Source organism: Prenolepis imparis, unplaced genomic scaffold (assembly GCF_030444845.1).
Source record: "Prenolepis imparis isolate NDT839.2.m4 unplaced genomic scaffold, iyPreImpa1.0 SCAF_1, whole genome shotgun sequence".
Lineage (NCBI taxonomy): Eukaryota > Metazoa > Arthropoda > Insecta > Hymenoptera > Formicidae > Prenolepis > Prenolepis imparis.
Window position 1 is genome coordinate 12,692,569 of NW_028141159.1, and position 22,685 is coordinate 12,715,253.

A 22,685-nucleotide genomic window follows, 5' to 3' on the forward strand; every position below is an offset into this window, starting at 1 on the left:
ATTTTATAATTTTTATTACATACTATTATTTTAAAATTTAATTAACAAATTAACGCTTTAATCAGCTGATTTCTATCAAAAAATATTAATCAGGTTTAAACAAACTTTATATAAAAATATCATTCTTTTTTATATAAAATCGAAGAATGGCGCTTGTGTTGTTCTAGTAACATAAATTTACTACTTTTAATTTTGGCTTGATTGATATTTTAATCAATAATCGTTACCACACCACATACCAGTTTCCGCGAAATAACAAAACAAAAGCTGTGCGCTGCGCTGCATGTGACGGATAAATTGAGATAAACAAATTTATTTGACATCATATTAATTAAAGCTTTTTCAGTCGTTGAAACGTCCAATTCAGCGTTATCGAAACTTGATAAAATATTTAGCGTATGTGACAAGAAAAGCTTTAAAAACGATGAATAAGCGTGAACAAGATAAGGAAAGTGATATGGTATGCATATATTTTAATTTTAAAAAATGCAAGAAATATTAGAAAACGTCATTTAAAAAATATTACATATCCGATTGCGTATCATTACATTTTCATGTTCTTTATACAGAATGAAGAAGATAAAAGATTGCAGGAAGAACTGCTGCAAGCGGTCGACGTATTAAAAGTAAATAAATATTGACCTTTCTGTTATTCATTTTCAAAACAATAAGGCATCAAGATGACATTAAAATTTATCAATTTTTGGGTGATAATTAAAAAAACTATTTTTTCTCTTCCCTGAAGAGGAGGTGAAGTTTTATTATTATTTTATTATTATTTACTTTAAATTGTCGCGTATAATTTTCTTATCAGGGTAAAGACGAGACAGCCATATTGTTGTCGTTGAATCATCTAAGAATGCTAATTCGCACATCCACGACTTCAATGACTTCCGTTCCGAAACCTCTTAAGTATTTAAGAAATTTCTATCCGAGTTTGAAGAGCTCGTATGAAAGGCTCAAGCAAAAGGAAGTAAAGATACGTTTTGCGGAAATTCTGAGTGTGCTTGCTCTAGCCAGAGCCACTCCAGCATTCAGGGATTGCTTAAATTTTTGCATCGAGGGAGCGGTGGATAATCCCGGTGAATGGGGTCATGAATACGTGAGGCAACTCGAAACAGAAATCGTTGACGAATGGACGAATGCGCCGATCAAAGAGGAGCATGAGATTAGGTGAAATATATTACTTAAAAAGATAACACTGAAAATATAGAAATAACAATTTTATAGCAATTACGAAAAATATTTAGATAATATATCAATTTATATATTTCTAATACGTAGAGCGCCATATATACTTACTATTAGGAATGAAAAGTAATAAGAATAACGTAAAATCGTATTGTTCTCATAATAGAAAACGTCTTACACCCTTGATTAAAAGCATCATTGCATTTGATATGAAACACAATGCAGAGATACAAGCATGTGATCTGTGCTTGGAGATCGATGAACTGAATTTCTTCGCGGAACATTTGGATGCCACAAACTTTGCACGAGTGTGTCATTATTTAATTAGCTGCGCGGCTTACAGGTAACTGCAGCTGCAATAAAAACGTGGCTGTAAAATTAAAAGCATACTTATTTTTTATTTATATAATATTACTTTTTAATGTGTAAACTTAGTGATATGTTTGATGGCCTGTACTATCGGATACAGTTTGAATAAATCACATGAATCTAATTGTACAAATTAATTAATTAAAAGAAATATAATTAATAAAATTGAGAAATTCAGATATCTAATTAATTAAATTGCACTTTAGTTTCTATAAAATATATACACATTTAGTTGTATAAATAAAACGAGAGAATTAGAAAAGTTTAACGACAATTTATCCAAGAGACATAATTAAGTCGTGCGTTCAACTTGCATTCGCTAGATTGATAATTTGTGCATGAACAATAATATATATATCCCTCAGTGAGGACACGGAGAGAAGACAAATATTAGAATTCGCCACGGAGCAATATCTAAAGTTTAACGAGTTTACGAGGGCAATTTTGATAGCGCTGCAACTTGCGAATTCAGAACTCATTTTCAAGTGCTTTAACGCTTGTCCTGATTCTTTGATGAGAAATCAACTAGCCTTCATCCTCGCCCGACTGCAAGTAACTTTCTGCATAATATATATTCGCATCGCATTCAACAAAGCAATGAATAAAATAAAACATATAAATCGAAAGTAATAATGTCTCAGAGTTGCCACTCACACTTCACTAATTTCAAATATGTTGAAATATATAATTATAAGGATACCTTTGTTAAGAATATATGAATTAAAACAAAAACGAATAAAATTCAGTTCTGTAAATTTGAGTAACTAATCTTCAAAATTATAATTTTATAATTTATAAGCGCTCTTTTTTCTTTACTTCTTAATGTGAGAAATACATTTTTTATGATTCTTTTTTAATAGAATTAATATAGACAAATTAAAAATATATAAAAAAGCAGCTCAATCACATAAAAATAAATTTTTGACTTAAAAAATTTGTAATTTTTTATTTTTCACAAAATGAATTATAATTTCAATAAAATATTGTTAATGAGAAAATTGTTCAATGAAATTTAATAACCGACACTTTAAACATAGGATCAACCCTTAAAAATAGAAGAATATCAAGGAAACGATGTCAAAGATATAGAAGCGATTTTTAACAACGGCCACGTGAATACTCACTTCCAAATCCTTGCCAGAGAACTTGATATACTCGAGCCGAAACTTCCGGAAGATATCTACAAGAGCTGGTTAATGAGCGGATTTTTTTTCAGACAAATGGAACACGATTCTGCGAGGTCGAATTTGGCGGCGAGCTTTGTTTCTGGTTTCGTACATGCAGGTTTCGGCGAGGATAAATTGATGGCGGATACATCTGAATGTTGGGTGTACAAAAATAAGGTTTTAGTGAATCCTATTTAGCATTAATTAATTCTCAAAGATATAATATTAAATAAACAATAATTATATATTTTATTTTTTACATTGCAATGAAAGACATTATATTATATATAATATATTATATTATATAAATGATTATTTCATTATTTTATATGAGTTTTAAAAAAACTGAAATATTATAAATGTATTTCTCGTTTATTGAACAGAATTATATTTGTCAGTCGACAAAACAAGTTTCAAAATTAATGCAAATTATAATATATATAGTAATGTGCATAGTCTCCTGTCATTCTCTTTTTCAGGAACACGGAATGTTGTCAGCTACTGCTTCTCTGGGCTTGATACACATGTGGGACGTCGACGGCGGATTAGTTCCTATTGATAAGTGAGTATAAATTCTAACAATAAATAAGAAAAGAAAATCATAAACATCGAAAATTTAATTCTAATTTTTAAAAACGTTACTTTCTAGAAGAAGAAATTAATTATTGGTAAACTAATTGCGAAAAGAATCCATCATACATTTTTTAAATATCGTAAATTGATTGTTAATGATTCGTTCTCCGATAGATATCTTTACACGAATGAAGATTACATAAAATCTGGTGCATTGCTAGCTATCGGACTGGTAAATTGTGGAATTCATAATGAATGTGATCCCGCTCTAGCGCTTCTCAGCGAGTACGTTAGCTCGAGTAGTCAGACTCTTCGCATCGGAGCCGTCTTGGGATTAGGTCTGGCTTATGCTGGATCCAGAAGAAAAGACGTTACTGGACTTCTTTCCGGAGCTTTAGCCGATGAGCAAAGTAAAACGTGAATCGTTTTAATTTTATTTCAATTAGTTAAAACTAGAAAATAAGCAAGAAAAAGAAAATCTTCCTTCTATGATTACACGCGCAAACTGGAGAAAATCATGTGCTAAAAAATTGAAAGTAATTTTTAACTGATTTTTTTTAATTGTACAGTTTTTTTACAAGATATAAGTATATATTGTGCGTAGCTTGAATTGAAATTATTGAATCAATCTTAAAGAGAGATAAAAATCGTTAATTACGCTCTGCATGTTTTCAGATAATATGCAAGTGTTATCATTAATTGCCATCTCCTTGGGCCTTGTAAATGTAGGCTCGGGAGATTCCGATGTGTCTTCGACTATTCTGTTAAAATTATTGGGGCTATCTGTGAAGGAACTTGTTGTTACGCATTCCAGGTGCTGCATAATTAAATTATATTATAGATTAACATAATATATGTAAATAATGATTATGTATATCTAAATAAATTCGTAATGCATATAAAAATTATTTTTACATGCAGATTTTTGGCATTAGCTCTGGGAATGATTTATATGGGAACTCGAGACGCCATAGAAACACCATCCGCAGCACTTGAAGCTCTGCCAAAGCCATACAATTTTGCCTCGCAAACTATGCTACAGGTAAAATTAAATCGCTACGTAATTTTGTCGAAAAGTTTCTCGTAATATTTTGTATCTAAAATTCAAACCTAGTAAAAATACTTTTGTTAGATTTGCGCGTACGCGGGCACCGGCGATGTTTTGATAGTGCAAGAACTATTAAGGATCTGTTCGGAAATAAATGAGGAAATAACGAGTGTAAAAACCACACCTGAAAACACTTCGACATCAAGCTGTTGCGATCAAAGAAAATCGCAAGGTAGTTCTGCCACGTTGGAAAAAAATAAAAAGACTGACAATCAAACCGAGGAGTCTGCTAAGTAAATATTTTTCTCAACGTCTTAAAACTATAAATATGAAGTATATCTAAATAAATAAAATATAGAAAAATTGTAATATTACGTATAAATATATAAATTAATATAATTTAATTCTTAATAAATATAATAATTATAACAATAAATACATTTTAAGAATAAGAAATTTTATTATAAGATATATTTCTCTGCATATTTAGGATTTAGGATTAATTAATAATTTATTACCTTAGAGACATTGGAGCGCCGCAGGCAATAGCATCTCTTGGAGTAGGAGTAGTCGGACTTGGAGAAGGAAAGGAAAACTCGAGAATTTTTGGTCAGGTGAGAAACTGAGTCTTCGTAAATCTATAATGAACTTTGATGAATATTTATGAAAGCGTTTATATATATATAGGAATAAAAAAAGACAAAGAAACAGTTAAACCTCAATTTATCTTAATTAATATTTATGGGTTCTCCTATCATTCATTCATAACACTGCGATTTAATGGATTCTCTGTCTCTTTTCTCTCGAGACAGATCTATAAAGAGACGGAGAATCACACTTAAAGTGGATTTGACTTTAATTGATATTTATTGTGAGAACGTGACCCATATAGTTCTCGCGATAGATCTTTGCTATGATTACGCTTAATAAATATAGATAGGAAGATACGGTCCAACGCCAGCGCGACGAGCTATGCCACTCGCGATGGCTCTGTCCTCTCTGTCAAATGCCGACCCGGCAGTCTTGGACGTGTTGAACAAATACAGCCACGACCAGGACGCCGATGTTGCCCTCAATGCGATCTTCGCCCTCGGTCTAGTAGGCGCCGGTACGAATAATGCACGATTAGCGACGATGTTAAGACAACTGGCGGCTTATCACGCGAAAAATCCGTCTCACCTGTTCCTCGTACGCATCTCTCAGGGCTTGGTGCACTTGGGCAAGGTAGACGTCTCGATAGAAAGAATAAGAGAGCTCGAACAATTAAGTAAACTTTAAATTAATGAATGATAACAGCGGATGAACGAAGTCGAAGCAGCAATTGCTTTCTCTGACAAATTTTATATTTAATTTAGCTCTCTTATCCTTAATATAAATGTTCTCGATCGTACCTTAAAACATGTTATTTTTCCATCCAGGGTACTTTATCCTTATCACCTTTGCGATACGCCTCGAAAGTCCTTGATTACACTGCCTTGGCTGGGCTGATGGTCGTCCTCGTTGCATGTCTAGATTGTAGGAATCTTATACTATCGCAGTCTCATTATTTAATGTATTGTTTAGCGGTTGCAATGGAGCCAAGGTGGCTGGTTACCGTCGACGAAAATCTTAAGGTAAAAATACAAGAACCCGTCAATATTAGTCAATCACTGATATAAACAAATAAATAAATATTCTAAAAAGAAAAGAATTTATATTTTAAAGTTTTGCGCTCTTTTATCGATATTTTGCAGAGTTTACCGCTATCGGTGAGAGTCGGTCAAAATGTAGATGTTGTGGGAAAAGCGGGTAATCCAAAATCCATTGTCGGTGGTCACGTACAAACTACACCGGTGTTGCTGTGTGCGGGTGAAAAAGCAGAATTAGTGTCGGATCAGTACGAAGCGCTTTCCAGTGTGCTGGAGGGTTTCGTGATCCTTCGCAAGAAAATATAATTCAATGTGTTATTTAATATGTCGTTTCTATCCGTGCGTGATTTAAATGCGCGGTGTAAATTTTTTAATCGGCTACAGTAGATTAAAAGGATTTAAATTTTACATTCTGCGGTGACTGCTTTGAATTGTCTTTCGATTTCAGAGACCGCAGCTTCTTTACAAGAACAAAGCCGTATATTAAAAAATTTTCTTTGACAGACAGATCTATGTAAAATAAATTAGAGAGAGAAAATATTGTGAAAATATGACTTTGTTCTGCGGTATTTGCTGCTTACTGATCAACGAAGTGGTAACAATGGCTGACAGACGCTTAGATTTTTCATACGTTTGCATTTATTTAATTTTAGGGACTAGCGGAAGCAATGTGCTCTATACAACAGAAACATACATTGGTTCGCGTTACACAGTGGGAATAACGTTGCACCATGATCAAAAAGACCGGACACATAAAAAAAAAAATTAGCAAAACCGGCCGCGAGGATCATTTAAATTGTAATAAACTATAATAAAAATAAAATAAAAGAGACAATTACGCGAATATGTTACGCGAATAAAAATACATTCATAAAAATTGCAATAATGCAAATTTTAAATAACAAAGATAACGAAATAATTAATTCATTGCATGTTTGCGATCATGGAGCACGTTAGATTTTTTTGTAATAAAGCGGTTACCCAAGCAACACAATGGTTCGAGAGTTTAAAAGATCATCACCGAGTGAAAAATCGGAATATATTGCCGGACGGCTAATCGGGATCGTGTTGCCTTGGTAGGAATTGTAAGTGTTACACAAATGTACAGCGTGCTTAGGACGCTTTGTAAGACTAACGATTCCTCTCTCGCGTGAAATGTCTCATGACATTCGCTTAGTAGGCACATGATTTAAGGGTAAGGAGGCGAAGTGTGTGTATGTATAGTAAAACGCAGTTAATTCGATAAATATCGCATGCGCGTCGACAATACAGTAGTTTGGTGACTTCGTTTAAACGAATGTATCAATCTTATCGGACGCATGCGTATCCGAAATACGTAATAAACACATGTATGATAATCATACACGGTTGGCGTAACAGTCGATACGTCGTATGTTTTTTCAACTATATGAAAATTCAACTTTATTCGCTTTGAATAAATCTGCTCTATTTAATGAACGCGCGTACGTTCGATATATATTCAGCTTGCTGCACGCGATCTATTTCTTCGAAATTTTTTTAAATTCTGCGCAGGACCTAATTTAAGGGTGGAGGATATAATTGCCGTGTATTTACAAAATTAATATTTTAGTCAGTAGTAAATATCGATAACATCTGAACATTGTTTCAATTTATATTTCGAAAGTAGTATAAAACAAGTTTTGAAATAGAATAAACTTGAGATAAGAGTGGCTTGTGCACGCGCTAAATGCCTCTTTTTAAAAATTTTTGTGAATATACTTCTTGATGTAATACATAAACATTTTATATAATATAAATGCTTTATAATTGTAAAAAATCGCTCATAGTTTTCATGTTTCGGATATGAATATAAATCGACGTGATATTTTCAAAATTTGATTTATGCTATATTTAAAAGATTGTGAAAGATTTTAAAATGCTATAAATGCTAAGAATTCTATAAATATAAATGTGATATAGCAATAAGGAATGTTGCTATATATTGGTAAAATGTAATAAAAACATACCTTTTGAATTATATAATAATAAGCCTTTTGATGATTCGACTGTTGATCCACCACGACTATAAATTTGGTCCTGATTTTCATATTTACACTCTAATGTAGAGTGATCGAGTGATCGTAAAAGTCTATCGTAATCTGCACCGCAGAGTGTTTACTTTAGTTATTACATCCAAGGATAATTAAAAACATTGATACATCTCCTCACACAAAAAATACCGCAAGCGATTCTATAAAGTAATCATTTCGACAGAGCAAAATTAAAATGTGATAAATTCACACACAAATTATTTGATTAATCAGCGTATTCGTATCTTTCAGCAAAATGGGTTCGCCTTTACTTATTAATTATACTTTTAACTCTTCATGTGTTGCACATAGTAAAATATAATAATAATTATAATAATATTAATAGTATAGTTAAAAATTAATAATAATAAATCCTACCATATTGCAGCGTCCCTTGCGTCATAATATCCACAAGGTTAATATTATGTATGCAATTTAGCGAATATGCAATTACTATGAAACTTCTCTAGCTGCTTTTTCACACCGCTTTTCGACTTCTCGATTAACTTCTTATTTACAATAGCAAATTGTATTAAGAGTTTTAATCGCAATCTCCCCTATTTGATTATCTTCTCATCTATACTTTAATATCAGCCGTCATTGCGTACTCGCGTCAACGTGTGTATGAGTGAAATCAAGTCAAATAGAATTCCAAATGGTAAAATTCGAGAATGACTATGTCGCTAAATAAATCGGGTCATAGATAAGCTGCTTGGATTCGTTGCCGCGAGAAAAAGTTGACAATAAGTGGCAGTGATTCTGTGTGCGTGTGTGTATGTGTATGTATGTATTGTGATGTGCTTCTGTCTAAAGAACATCTATTTTGCAAGCATACGCCAGCCGGCAGATTGCATGCAATGGTCATCGAACACATTTTTTTTTCCTTTGCGACGCATCTACCCACGCAGTAGGAATGTACAGTCTGTACCACAGTACAACACAATGCGGATATAATAAGTAAAATGTTGTAAAATGAATTAAAACAGCCGAACACGTCTTTTCATTTCATTGCGACGCCACTGTGGCATTCTGTAAAATTCCGCGCGAGAACACTGGAGAATGACCTCGAACTCTGCATCGGAGAGATGTCGCTAAAAAAGAAAAAAAAAGCTTAGGGTTATTTCTTTTATGAAAATTAATATTTCATTAATTGTAATTAATAATCTTTCTCATATAATAAATATCTCATAATTGTAATTAATTAATATCTCATTAATTTTGATAAATATAATGATGAAGAATAACTATGTTATTAGTGTATATATGATAATTTTTTATAATCAACTAATTAGACAACGGTTTGCAACGATGACAGCTATCATCTACCTCGAGATTGCAACGATCCACGTCAGCTGGCAGCCTGTAGTTAGTAATAATGAGTAAGTGATAGGGATAAAGCTTGGGTGGTTCGGTTGGTGCAGCACCCATGTCCGGCAGCGATCTTCTCACGTGATGACCTCCGTGGCCTCCAACAACCGAACCTAGGCCACCTGTGTACGTGGTGGATGATGGGATGATCCCACCATCATTCTAAACCACGATTATACAAATTTATTAGTTTTACTCATAAGAATAGACGCAAAGATAAAAATAAGACATGGACGATGTATGGAGAATAATATATAGGAGTTGCACTTGTGCATTCTTTCTCTAAACTTTCACGAAATTTTCAAGAAAATCTAATTTAAATAAATTGCACAACACAATAATACAAGATTTGGATGAATAAATTAATTTTATATCGAATATAAATTTTATAACAGACTTTTAAAAAATAAGATAAAAGAAGCTACATAATTGTTTAATATGTAAATTACAAAAAAAAATTCTGTTGGCATCTCCTAAAATATTCTTGTCAACATCCATGAACAGTAAATACTTATATTATTTTCACACTAAAAACTGTTCATCGCATGATAAATTAATATAATTAATGGACTGATTGTTTTATATGCACGAACAAATGATCAAATTCATAAGCCGTCTCAATATAGAATAGACAATAGTGACTCTAATTTCTTGGTTAATGAAATTTCTAGCTAAAAATATTATATCGCGCGCAATTAAGGCTCTTCAAACGTTTTAATTTCTTAAACAATAAATTTATTTACTCGAATCAGAGTAAATCAAAGCAATATTCCATGCGAGCATTTTCATCTTTTCTTTCAAAATTTTATAAAATTTCTACTATTTACTGTTTATAATTATGACTATTCATACTGACTATGATTTTTCGGATGCTAATAATGTATATATATCAAACATACATTTTTTGCAATTAATTTTGTGTACGAATATATTTTAACGTGCGAATAATTTATTGAACAGATACTATCGAGAGACGACATTTATGTTATATTGAATAATCCATTTAAATCCTATAAAAATGTTATGTCATTTTAAATATCAATAATTTTTATCATCAAATCTTTGATGATAAAAATATAGTTTATTTAATTTTTGATGTTATCAAAATTATACTAAATGGATTATACAAAACTGTATAGATGAGACTTCCAATATACATATATGTATTTTACATCTGGAAACATGTATATATTTTTTATTTTGAGGGAAATAATAATAATACATATATAAAATTATTGTTCCTCAAAATAAAAAATATATACATGTTTTCCGATGCAAAATACATTACGAAATATTAAAATTCAAAAAAAGGAAAAACACATTTTATCCAATAAGACTAAATAACGTAAAACAGATCAAACTAATTCAATTGATTAACTTAACTTAATTAAAAAATGGAAGAGGCTTATAATAAATCAAATATGCAACATTGAGCAGATTGAAAATAAGTACAAATAATCAAAAATGCAAAACTCAAAATCACAGCAAAATATACAGCATGCATACATATTCATTATACATAGAATTAATGTACAATATATTACATTGTAATATAAATAAGTAACAAATTATATATAATCACACATATATGCATAAATAATGAGCATATTTTATTCATTGGGAAAATTTATCGGAACGTACGAACTGTATATTGCCTTGTTTTTCAGATAAATGTGTGCGTTTAATATTTAATGCAACACATCTGTAATTATGTAGGAACATGCTTGAAATGCTTTAAGTAAAATTACATTTTCGTAAATTTTATTTGTTAAAGGAAAACCTTTAAAGGTCCAGAAATTGTTTATTTTTCGAAAAGAAATACACTGACCTCATAAAAACTCATTTAACAATAAGGAATTAATAATGTAAATCATTTTCTGAATTTAACAAAATTGTTATAATCGGCATCGAAACAATTTTGAGATTAATGTAGAAAGAGACATGGTTAAATTGCAATATGCTTAAATTGTTCTAATAAACGGAATTCTATCGTTATACAAGTGCGAGAACAAACTACAAACCATGCTAATTCGCCGGGAGTAGTATGGGGCTGTGGTACATACCAATGCCCGTCGATCCACATCCGTAATGCTGCCTGTTGATACTAAAATTGGGGAAAATGTGAAAGAAAACCATATCAAACCCGTTGCACAAACCATTTCCTATGTTAAGTACAATCTGTCTTTAATCAATGTTCCCCTTTCATTACCTGCCTATAAACTTTCACAATTTATATCTGAAAAGATGCGCAGAATAGCACAAACAATTTTTTATTTAATGAAAAATAGACAAAGTAACGTGGGAACATGATTGTTTCATAATAATTCAATGATAAATCTACAATACTATAAATTCCTAGATGAAATGTCTAAATTCTTTAAGAATGTATCAGTTAAAGCTTTTATATGTATATTTTTTCCAAGTTGAAAAATATAATATAGCTTATTTTTTCACATAAATTTAGCGTGATTATTTGCTTGTATGAGAAAGAAAATTGTCGTGTAAAAGATAGACCGTAAATAATAGTCTTGTAATGAATAATCAAACAAGTAAGTATCTTTTTACAGATTTTTAAGTAGATAAAGTCGCGCGTATGAGACGTACATCAAGCCAATGTACGATGTATAAACGTTTCACAAGAGCAGTGCGATAGATGCTCGCAGAGATATTAGTAAAGCATGCAGGAACAAGGTGAAACGAAATAGGTAAAGAAAATCATAGCAGCGACACGCTTGCAAAAATCACCAACAGTTCTATCACAAACTATGATAATTCGCTTGACAAATGGATACGAGAATCTTTCTCAAGAATCTTCTGTAAAACATAAATATTCATAACATGCCTTCAGAAGACGATCAGAACAATAATTTTTGAAATAAATAATAATTATAGATTTTTGATACATTCTTCATTCAATTTAAGTGATTTTAAGCAAAGGTTTTCCTTTATTAAAATAAACCAAAATGTTTAATCCTAGAAATAAAAAAAAACAGCAAATACGGCTCCAAATTAAGAAGGCAAAACTCTTCAGAATATTTCAGATTAGCACTAAAAAAATTAGTTAGCAAAAGTTTTCTTTCGATTCGCGATAACACTGAACAGGCACCGCATTTGTCTAATGCGTGTAAAATTTGCAAGCGAGTCAAGTTTTGAAAAGCTTAGTGTAAACAAGTGAGTGGATCGCGTGTGTGCAGCGGGAACCCTTGCGTTCGGTCCCTTTCGTTTTACTCACTGTCCGACTTGCCAGACGAGAAATCAGTGCTGTGAGTCTTGTCGCCCATCCCGCTGAATGAATAGTCGCCCTAGACGACAGAAAAGCGATATCTTAGAAAGGCATGATGCGCTCGGCCGCCGCGGATCGATTCTCTGTATATGCATGTTTTTTTTTTCTATACATGTATGATAATAATTTGCACTATCAGCGCGGCGGTGCACGTCGCATCGTCGACTGTGACTTGCGGTGCGAGACTTACAGGGAGAGCAGACACGGAACCGCCGGTCGAGGAGAAGGTGTGACTTCGCGGTGCCAGACCGTACCCCGGCTTCGGGATGTGCCGAAGGGAGCTCACAACTGGTTTGCAAATCAGTCAATCGACATAGATATTACTGATTAGTCCGAGCGGTGATTTCAATTCGCTCAATCCCATACGAATGCCCAACGTTCGCTTTTGCCAGATTTTTCTTTTCTTTTTTTTTTTTTTATACCGTTAATTAAATTTTATCCGGAGCCATGCCGCTCCCTTGTGTCACCAAAGTCAACCACTGTTTTCTTTCTGAAGGGATTTCCCTCTATCTCTTTGCGCCCCAATGATGATACATTTGGCATTTCCCATTTTCCAATGTTTCTTTGCTAAGAACCCGAATCAATTTATAAAAGGGCAGGTATCCATTGATATTTACATGCAATATATTATGAATTAATTTTTCATTTATTTGTTTCTGTATCCTTTACATATATAATTATCTCACGCAATTTCACTAATCACTAATTAGTGATTAAAATAAAAAAATAATTTTAATAAAAATGATTGAAATAAAGGGTGCAAGTAAGTATTGCTAAATACATCCTGTAGAATCTAAGAATCTTAGATTTCTTTGCATGTAAAAGCAAGAATACCTGCGAAGTAGGTCATCTCGAATATATTATCGCATCCCCATCGGCAAACGGCGCTTAAAGGAAACCGACAGTTTCGAGTGCATAAAGCAGTGACTCTCGTAAAATAAAATGTGCGACTTGAAAAAAAAAAGAAAAAAAAAAAGACAAGCTAGCACTTTTGTGTAAGTACAATAGACTCTTTTCGTAAGCGCGCCCGCCGTGTGATGACAAGTCAAAAATTTTCCTGTTTTACTAAAAATGCAAAAACAAATAAAAATGGCTTTACAAAAAATTATATATTTATACATTATGCTGTACATATTTTATAATCCTACAATATGAGATACATTTAAAATTACGAAACTGCTTGTAAATATTACCAGAAATGATTTTCATGTGAATATCAGCAATAATTTATGAATCTATTCTTTCATCGTCAAATGTACTTTACATGTCTATATTACACGTGCAATTTACAATTCTTAATTACATAAAATCATAAATAATCAGGTAATATAATACATTAAAATTGTTTAAAAAATAAATATACAAAAATGGAAAAAAGAACTCACCGATAAATTAAAAAACAAATTAAATTAAAGCGGATTTGTGGTTTGACTTGAGACCAACGGCGGGCGAATTGGAAAGTTTTCGGACTCACCGAGTGATAGTGCCTAGCGGCGTTTGGAAGAGTGAAGGCGCGCTGAGTACCAAGGGGTGGATAGTTTCTGGGAGCCGGGGAGCGCGCCGATGACCTCCCAACTGCCGCCCACGCAAACACAACACAAACACAAAAACACAAAATAGAGACACGATGATAGTAGACAGATAGTAGCGTCGTGACTAACATAGATTGTCGTATTCCATTAAATCTAGAACGCTAACTTGAGATTAAAAACTTTGTTACATTGCAAGATATCTTTACAATTGTTGTAGATAAAGAACAAGTTAAAGAAAAATTTCTGATGCGTTGCAAGCACTATCAATAATACAATTATTAAAAATTTTGAGATAATTAACTAATACTGATTTATTATGAATCAAAATATAATAAATTCATGAGAGCAATCTTGATTGCTTCTTTCAATATTATTCTGCTTTATTTCTTGCGACTATATTTTATCTTTTAGTATTGCGTAAAATTGGATTAATTATGATAAACATTTCATATTAGCGTTCCAAAATTAGTTGATGATCCAATATTGGAAGATATTATAAAGCAAAATTCTATTTGTAAAAAAGCAAAGATGTGCAGGAAAGAAATAACCATCATGCGCTGGTAGCAATAAAATAAAACAGTTGTTCTGCCAAATTATCTTCCAATATTGTAAGTGATATTTGTGTAACTGCAAAATATCTAAAAATTAATCGTCTCTAAAAAAGCATTAATATTAAAATTCTTATATATAGCAATTCAATTTATCAATTCTTAAAATTAAAAAAAGATTTATCAAAAGATGCATTTTTAGCTACACTATTTATTTATTATTCATAAAATAAATAGAAAATAAGGATAATAAAATCCAGTTCTTCTATTGCAAAGAAATAATGCAACTGTAAATAAAGTTAGAAGAAATTAGAAATTAATTCGATAATATATTTATTTTATTTCATTATCAATTTTTATATTGAATGTTAACTTTGGTTAAACTTAAGCCGAATAATTATTGCAAAAATGATTCAAACTCCTATGAAGCGTAAAAAAAAAGAAAATCGATAGTTAATCGATTTCATCAAAATCTAGTTCGAGTTCTATCTGAAGGTTGTGCCACGAAAATGAGAGTGATGTGCAATGGGGGCAATGTGTATTCGTGTATAATGAACTTTGTGGTCCCAAGTGCCATGCAAAATATAGGACAGAATCAATTACCTCGGGAAATGATTTCCAGGGCTAAAGATTGCAATGGTAATTTTTAACTGTCCATTATTTTGAGGATCTGGTTGACGCGCTGCTTGACACAGCTCGACGAACGGAAAGATAATAAGACAAGCACACCGAATTAAGGAAACGATGCAACATGCATAGACAACATACATCACCTGTTAGATTAATTGGGCGTCCAATGAGTAGTATTTGGTGCTATATCCCACTTAAAACAAAATCCTGCTCGTTACGTACTGTTATAATCGTTTGTTAATTAGCATAAAAAACCCTTCCACACGTGATGGTTTGCCGATTCTGTCGTGCTCCACGTAGTAAACGTATTTTTTCAGTGGTAAAAAACTGGACCATTTACGACCTCCCGCCCTGGGAAACCCTCTATCGAGACTCACAGTTTTCTAATCAATGTTACTTCAAACGGTAGAGTGGTATGTTAGTGTCATGTGCGAACGTGTGGACATGTATGAGATGATCGTTACTTATGTTAATGAGACAATTACGAGTAGCGCGTTACAAGTAACAATCGGAAACTCACCGTTGTAGCTAGGACCGCTGGATTTATAACTGAAGCCATCATCGTCCTCCCAAGGCCGTGCATGGTCGATATTTCGCGAAGGGGCTGCAACAAAATATTGAAATTATTTTCTATATAAATGTTTGTATTAAATGCAATATATACTATTTAATCACTTTATATTTAACAAAATCATGTATTTTTCTTAAAACGTTAAATTTTAATTAAACGAACTAAGTTATTGAAAAGTCTTTATATTAAAACAAATACAAAATTAATTATAACTTACATGCACCCACAGGACTCTCGTAACGCAATCGATATGATGGTTCTCTGGCGGCAGATGGTGTCCTCGAGGCATTTCTAGGATCAACGTTCGCAGCTCTGTGTCTCAAATTTTCTCGATCCTTTTCGCGATCTTGCAAGAATACTTTAGCTATTCCCGTATCGATCTTACTCAGCTCGTCCTGCTCCTTTTTCAATTTTTGCTCCGCCTCTTTAATGTACGTTGTTGTTTTGTTGTCCACGTCATCCTCGTCATCAGATGCAGGTACTCCCTGAATTAGAAATAAACATAAAATATTAGTTAATCATTAAACACACAGTACAATTGAAGAAATAAATTGGAAAAAAAATTGAGCGATAAGATAATACCTTATATGTATCGGACCATCGTCTACGTCTTTCAGGATCAGTGTAAGGATACGGCGGAGCGGGGAAATCATCTCTTTCGATTGGCGGTTGAGCACCTGGAGGTGGCTTCATGGCGTCTGGGTAATGAGCTAATTCTATCGGTTCGTCGTTATCCACCTGACTTGCTGGCGACTTGGGTCTGGTGTCGCTCAATGCGTCGACCAAGGCTCGCATTCCTGATCTGCTGCTGCGTCCACCGCTACTTCTTATCGAACGGGATGCTACAAAAACAGAATGTCTTTATAAATTTCTAAATATAATATTTTCAGAGCATATTCATAAAGAAATAAATAATAAATAATAAATTTAATATAAAGATTCTTAGTGGTTATAGGTTCTATTGCTAATCTTCAAAGTGTTAAAAAAGTGACTTTTTAAATTTTAACAAAAAATATGAATAGAATAAAAACTTACAGCTAGGTCTATGGAAATGCGGGCTAGTTGGGGGTTTATCGTACGGCTGTATCGGACGTCTCAGATATCCTTGACTGGGCGTTTCAGTCAAATACGAGTAAGTATAAATCCTAGATACATCTTCTACCCCTCGTCCGTATTCCCTCAAGATCAGACCGGGACTTCCAGTTCGCGCGGGATAATACTGAGGCAATTAATGAATTTATATCATGTGGGATAGTTTGCTTTCTTCATTTTTATCTAAACGTTATATCAGTTATACAAGGTGCGCAAGAAACAGAATAAACGAAAAATAAAATCTCTCTTTATTTTGCATTGTAAAGCCTTCTTTTATTTTCTTTTTTGTTCATTTTAAAAAATTAACATTATTTTGTTTGTATTTTTGACACACCTTATATATAAAGGAAAAATATCGTGCATGGCGAGTAACGCTCTGTCATTAAAAAAGATTACATCAATTTTCTCTCTCTTTATTTATATTATATTTACCATCTCGAAAGCACAATTGAATCAAAATTAAAATTAATTGAAAAACAATCGACGATGCAATTCAATTTTATAAAAATTCACGGATAAATTTTACGTCGCGTGTAACGTCGCCTTTCGTTCGACGGATCGATAGAATTGAAATCGGATCGCGAGAGTTTAACAGAGCGAAAACACGCGATGCTAAGAAAAGGTAACGCACGAGAAGTGATACCAGAAATACTTGTCGAGAGAGTGCTGTGCTAAGTGACACATGGCATACCTTGCGACTGAGGCTGCTGTAAGGGCTGCACAGCGATCCGTTCAGGCTTGGCGTGCGTGACCGCAATGAAAACTATACACAATGACCGTGCGAAAAAAGTAAACAACGATTAAGAAAAGCGATATTAAAAAAAACTTAATTAAAAAATTGAAAAATAATAATATAATCTCTCTGATGTGTGTATATTTCGCTTGTTTCCTATGTTGAGGCGTGCATGAAACGAGAGAACGATGAGGCAATTGATTTCGAGCCAAAAAATCAAGCTATACACAAAGCTGATAAAATGTGAATATTTTTTTAGATCTACAAAGTGTTTTTTCTATATATTGCTAATATACAGAATACTATACTAATAATGACATACAGATACATATACAAAGAGTGCCAAACCATTTCGTAGAAGAATCTCTGCAATGTGAAACGTAAAGTAACATTTTTCATTTAGAGAATGTTCGCGCGCGTATTACTTTACGATATTATTTATAAAATAAATTTTTCAAAAATTGCAAAGAAATCTTTATATTTTAATATGCACGAAACACTTGGCTTCCTTTATTATCGTAATTAATATATTCGATAATAATTATGCGGACGAACACAATATAGTACAATGCGGCTAAATCGAGTAATGCAAGTGCTAGATATAAATAGCAGCATGCACACACATTTCATTTTTTAACATATAATACATATATATAATATTTATCAATATTAAGAAGAAAAACGAGATATTGTACCAACTATTAAATCATACACAGTGTTAAATGCTCTCGATTTTAAAAGAACTTTATCTTATGAATTTTTAATATACAATAAATAACTCTGATCGAGCAATCTTTTTTATAACAATTATGCTAAATGAGTAACTAAAATTATATATGTTTGCAAAATATGAATTTGTTTTTTTAATTAAGAGAAAATTAAAGTTAGATACTTCAATCGTGGAACGTGATGCTATTTTCATTCAACGTTCGAGATACGCGAGTGTTGCTTCGATCTAATGTATCTACGTCATTAAGTATATCAAAGAGCATATCATGAGCACTCAATATTATCTTTATTCTAACTATTCACTATTTGATTTCAAACACAGTTTATCGTTTAAAAAAACACGATTGCTTAAAAAGTCTATATAGGCTGCTATGCCCATATAGACATGTATGTATATACATATTAAATGACTGTTAAGGCGCAAATAAGATTGCACCGATTATACTCGTGTTAGTTCACAAAATCGAAAGCTCGCTTTCGTCTTGTTATATCTTGTACATATCACAACAATGGCTAAAAATATTATACAGAATACAAATGCCGTGTATAGCCACTTTTTATTCATAACAAGCTATAGGCGCACATGAGAATAAAACAATGCGATATTTTCAAAAATGTTAATTTAACAATCTCAACCTCGATCATATATACATATATACACAACATATTCAAACAATTAAATCTACTAAAATGCTACAATATTGCTTTGTCAGTTCTTGTATAGTTAAATTATGAGAAAATAAACAAGCCTTTTGTATAACAGCCTAAATCAATTATACACGAATGTACAGAATAAATATGCCTGAACGGCGAATCTCACCGATTGCGCGTTGCAACCGGACTTACCTGCATCTCCGAAACGCTGCTAGAGATCCGCTCCGATTCCCGATGTTGAGGGGTGTGAGCGTCGTGTCCGTTCACGATACCATTAGGTCCGGTGGTAGGTCCTGGACCGCAGCGCGGGTGCCATATGGCGGCACCTTGCAAGTACATTTCCTCCCCGTCACCGAACGGATCGCCGCATTTCGTACAGCGCGCGCAAGTCGGATGGAAATGATGGTTGTCGCCGGCCTGTAAAACCTTGCCGCTGATGTAACGGTTGCAATAGGCGCACTTTACTCCAAACTGCTTCTGATAATCTTTCTCGCAGTAAGGCACGCCGTCTCTGTCGAAGAAAAAAAATAACAATTACAGTCTACTAACTATTTTATATCTTTATTTATTCTGACATTCCAGTTTTAAAAGAACCCAACAAATTTAATGGTGAAACAAATAAAGAAATTCTTACAACAATCAAATATTAACACTTTCTTTCTTAAAAATATATCTATTTTCTTAAGAATTTTATTTTTGAACTTCTGTAATTCTATGACTACTTCGTAAAAAAAAAATTAAAAGAACGTAATTAATACTCTGGATTCTGGATGATCAAATCAGGAGATGATAAATTTGTGAATCGCATCGAGAGACTCACTTTCCCATGTATTCTCCATGGAGCACAGTGTCGCAGCTATGACACTTGAAGCACCAAACGTGCCATTGGCGATCGAGCGCGACCAATGCCTGACCTTCCCTCAATTGCTTTCCGCAACCAGCGCAGGCACCAGGGTCAGCGTGTCCGCCACCTTTAGTACCGGCGTTATTACCGAGCGGCGTAGAGGCCTCGCGAACTGGGATAACAACGCATCGGTGACACAGCGCTTGACCTATGGACAATATACAGATCGCGAAGATTAATGAAATCCGGCAACGGATGTCGTGGCGTCATCATTAGCCTTCGCGCTACGTGCCAACCTTTGCACCTCTTCCATTATGATACTAATCATCCAATTTCACATTAATTCCTAGAATTCTTTCATTCGGATACAATCAATCTGATTGATTGATGACACAAATTAAAATCTGTTGTATATTGGCTGTATATAAGACATTAATTATTGCTTTATTAATAGTAATAATCAAACATCAAGAATTATATAATGATCCAAAATAACATGAAATATATTTTCAATCGATTGATAAAAATTGAGATCTTCGAATTAAACAGGAAAAGAGAATTTATTTTTATTTTTATTTTCTTGATAATATAAGATATTAAATACGAGATTCAACGCAATTTATTTATAATGACCTCAATTCCTTGAGAAATGTGTGACACGTTGGACTATTGTACCATATCACCGTAAGCTGATGCACGTCACACCAGGTTTTTACTTTTAACCGCGTAATAGTTACAAGGACATAATACAGACACGCGGCCTTGTAATAGTGGAGCAACGATATGCCTAAGTGGCAATTTAGTCTAACAGATTGACTACCACGCTAATTGTGAAAGATGCACTAAAGTGACGCTGGCTGCGTAATCTCAGCACGCATCGCTATTTATAATTGATAGGAACTGCCGATTATTTAAATTAGCAAAACTTTTCTACATACTCGCACATGCTCATTTTGCGTAGCGATGACTATATTATATTAAAAAGTGATATGCGCTAAATAGAGATACAGATCGAATACACAACTTTGTCATGTATCAATTCAATCTTAAACGGATTAAAAATCAATTGTGTTTTAAACACGTACCTTGAACAAGAGATACTTTTGTTCCTTGTCCAAGCAGCGGTTGCCGGCATCTCTGGCAATGGAAGCAATTCGGATGAAACGCGTGCTTCTCGCCAGCTGTCACCACATCACCTTCCACGTACTCCCCGCAACCGGCACATCGTGTACCCCAGCGTTCCCGATAATCCTGTAAGTAAAAAATAGCAGATAAAAATTTTATTTTAAATATCAAACATTTTTTTTTCTCTTATTTTTTTCGCAATAAAAGACTCTCATCAAGAGATAATATTTGAGATAGAGTATGTCGAATAAAACGCGCAACTCACCTTGGTGCAATAATAGGAACCCTCGTGCGTGAAAAATCCACCTAGTGCTAAACTGGAATTGCACTGAGCGCACTTGAAGCACCCTATGTGGAAGTATTTGTCTTGCACGCGTAGCACCTCCCCGGTGCACTTCTTCTTGCAGGACTGGCAAAATGTCTTACCTGAAACAACAAAGTATTCGCCATTTCAGAGATGGGATCTTCTTCGCGCCAGATCATTGGTTTTCCATTTCATTTTCATATAATCTAATATGCGATAATCTAATATCCAATTAAATTTGGATTTAGCGAGAATAAAATGGACTTTAAGAATATTGTAATTAATTCGCGAGCACTCTCGTGCGTAACAAATTGCATATTGCGTTAAGCTGGCTGATATAACAAGCTTACAGCAAATATTTATACGTTCAAACAGATATTTAGAAAATTTTAGTAAAATTTACATATTTTTACTAAGGATAATTTTATAATTTGTTTTTTATCTTATTTTTTTATTACTATAAACAACACAACTACAAACAACACAAGCGCGCGCCATTTCTCGATTTTATATAAGAAAGAATGATATTTTTATATAAAATTTGTTTAAACTTGATTAATATTTTTTTACAGAAATCAGCTGATTAAAGCGTTAATTTGTTAATTAATTTTAAAATAAAAATATGTTACAAAAATTAAAATAATAATGTTATAAATAATATGTTATAATACTTTAAACTCGAATAATATTTTTGGACAGAAATCAGCTGATAACTGTCAAAAAATATTAATCGAGTTTAAAGTATTATAACATCTTATTTGAAACATAGTATTTTATCATTTTTATTACATATTATTATTTTAAAATTTAATTAACAAATTAACGTTTTAATCAGCTGATTTCTGTCAAAAAATATTAATAAAACGTTAATTTGCTAATTAAATTTTAAAATAATAATAGGTTATCTAAATTAAAATAGTAATATGTTGTAAATATGTTACAATGCCTTATCTGCAATTAATATTTTTTGATAGAAATCCGCTGATAACTGTTAAAAATATTAATCGAGTTTAAGGAATTATAACATATTATTTAAAACATTATTTTAATTTTTATAATATATCCTTATTTTAAAAATTAATTATCAAATTAATGCTTTAATCAGCTGATTTCTGTCAAAAAAAACTAAAAAAAGACTGATTCGTCGTGCAATTTATTTTCAAAAAATAACAAATTTAAATAGATAGGACATTTTTTAGTCTAATGTGATTTCTTTACCCTTGAATGTGCTATGTATTTTAAAGTC

General features: G+C 32.6%; 2 protein-coding genes across 16 annotated transcripts in view; one reads left to right on the plus strand and one right to left on the minus strand.

Moving 5' to 3' along the window:
• The first annotated feature begins 424 nt into the window (after nt 1-424).
• On the plus strand, nt 425-6,341 carry LOC145936389 (26S proteasome non-ATPase regulatory subunit 2). The gene is made up of 15 exons (XM_083038628.1): nt 425-460; nt 570-626; nt 815-1,173; nt 1,358-1,534; nt 1,926-2,112; nt 2,598-2,903; nt 3,206-3,288; nt 3,474-3,709; nt 3,975-4,113; nt 4,221-4,341; nt 4,432-4,640; nt 4,871-4,961; nt 5,284-5,571; nt 5,766-5,960; nt 6,081-6,341. The coding sequence occupies exons 1-15, from the start codon at nt 425-427 to the stop codon at nt 6,279-6,281; spliced, it is 2,685 nt and encodes an 894-aa protein (XP_082894754.1). The 3' UTR covers nt 6,282-6,341.
• A 250-nt stretch (nt 6,342-6,591) lies between these two features.
• Nucleotides 6,592-22,685, minus strand: part of Unc-115a (actin binding LIM protein Uncoordinated 115a) — a 30,373-nt gene continuing 14,279 nt past the window's right edge. For 5 of the 15 annotated variants that reach the window (XM_083038013.1, XM_083037635.1, XM_083037450.1 and 2 more), the window contains 14 exons: nt 21,401-21,561; nt 21,096-21,261; nt 19,987-20,218; nt 19,359-19,677; nt 17,742-17,813; nt 16,994-17,177; nt 16,541-16,800; nt 16,176-16,443; nt 15,908-15,991; nt 14,152-14,252; nt 12,627-12,696; nt 11,416-11,498; nt 9,353-9,556; nt 6,592-9,117 (listed from right to left, as the gene is read on the minus strand). In XM_083038013.1, the coding sequence (XP_082894139.1) occupies nt 9,004-9,117; nt 9,353-9,556; nt 11,416-11,498; nt 12,627-12,696; nt 14,152-14,252; nt 15,908-15,991; nt 16,176-16,443; nt 16,541-16,800; nt 16,994-17,177; nt 17,742-17,813; nt 19,359-19,677; nt 19,987-20,218; nt 21,096-21,261; nt 21,401-21,561 (2,318 nt within the window). In that variant the 3' untranslated portion in view covers nt 6,592-9,003. Of the gene's footprint in view, nt 9,118-9,352; nt 9,557-11,415; nt 11,499-12,626; nt 12,697-12,867; nt 12,966-14,147; nt 14,253-15,907; nt 15,992-16,175; nt 16,444-16,540; nt 16,801-16,993; nt 17,178-17,741; nt 17,814-19,358; nt 19,678-19,986; nt 20,219-21,095; nt 21,262-21,400; nt 21,562-22,685 lie in introns of those variants that run through there. The other 10 variants (XM_083038494.1, XM_083037882.1, XM_083037723.1 and 7 more) reach the window with 10 other exon arrangements.

Excerpts from the sequence above, each read along its gene's own strand:
- LOC145936389 (XM_083038628.1), top strand. The coding sequence starts at position 425 with ATGAATAAGCGTGAACAAGATAAGGAAAGTGATATG. Across the intron at positions 1,535-1,925 it reads ATTAGCTGCGCGGCTTACAG|TGAGGACACGGAGAGAAGAC; the intron begins GTAACTGCAGCT and ends TATATCCCTCAG. Across the intron at positions 3,710-3,974 it reads AGCTTTAGCCGATGAGCAAA|ATAATATGCAAGTGTTATCA; the intron begins GTAAAACGTGAA and ends GCATGTTTTCAG.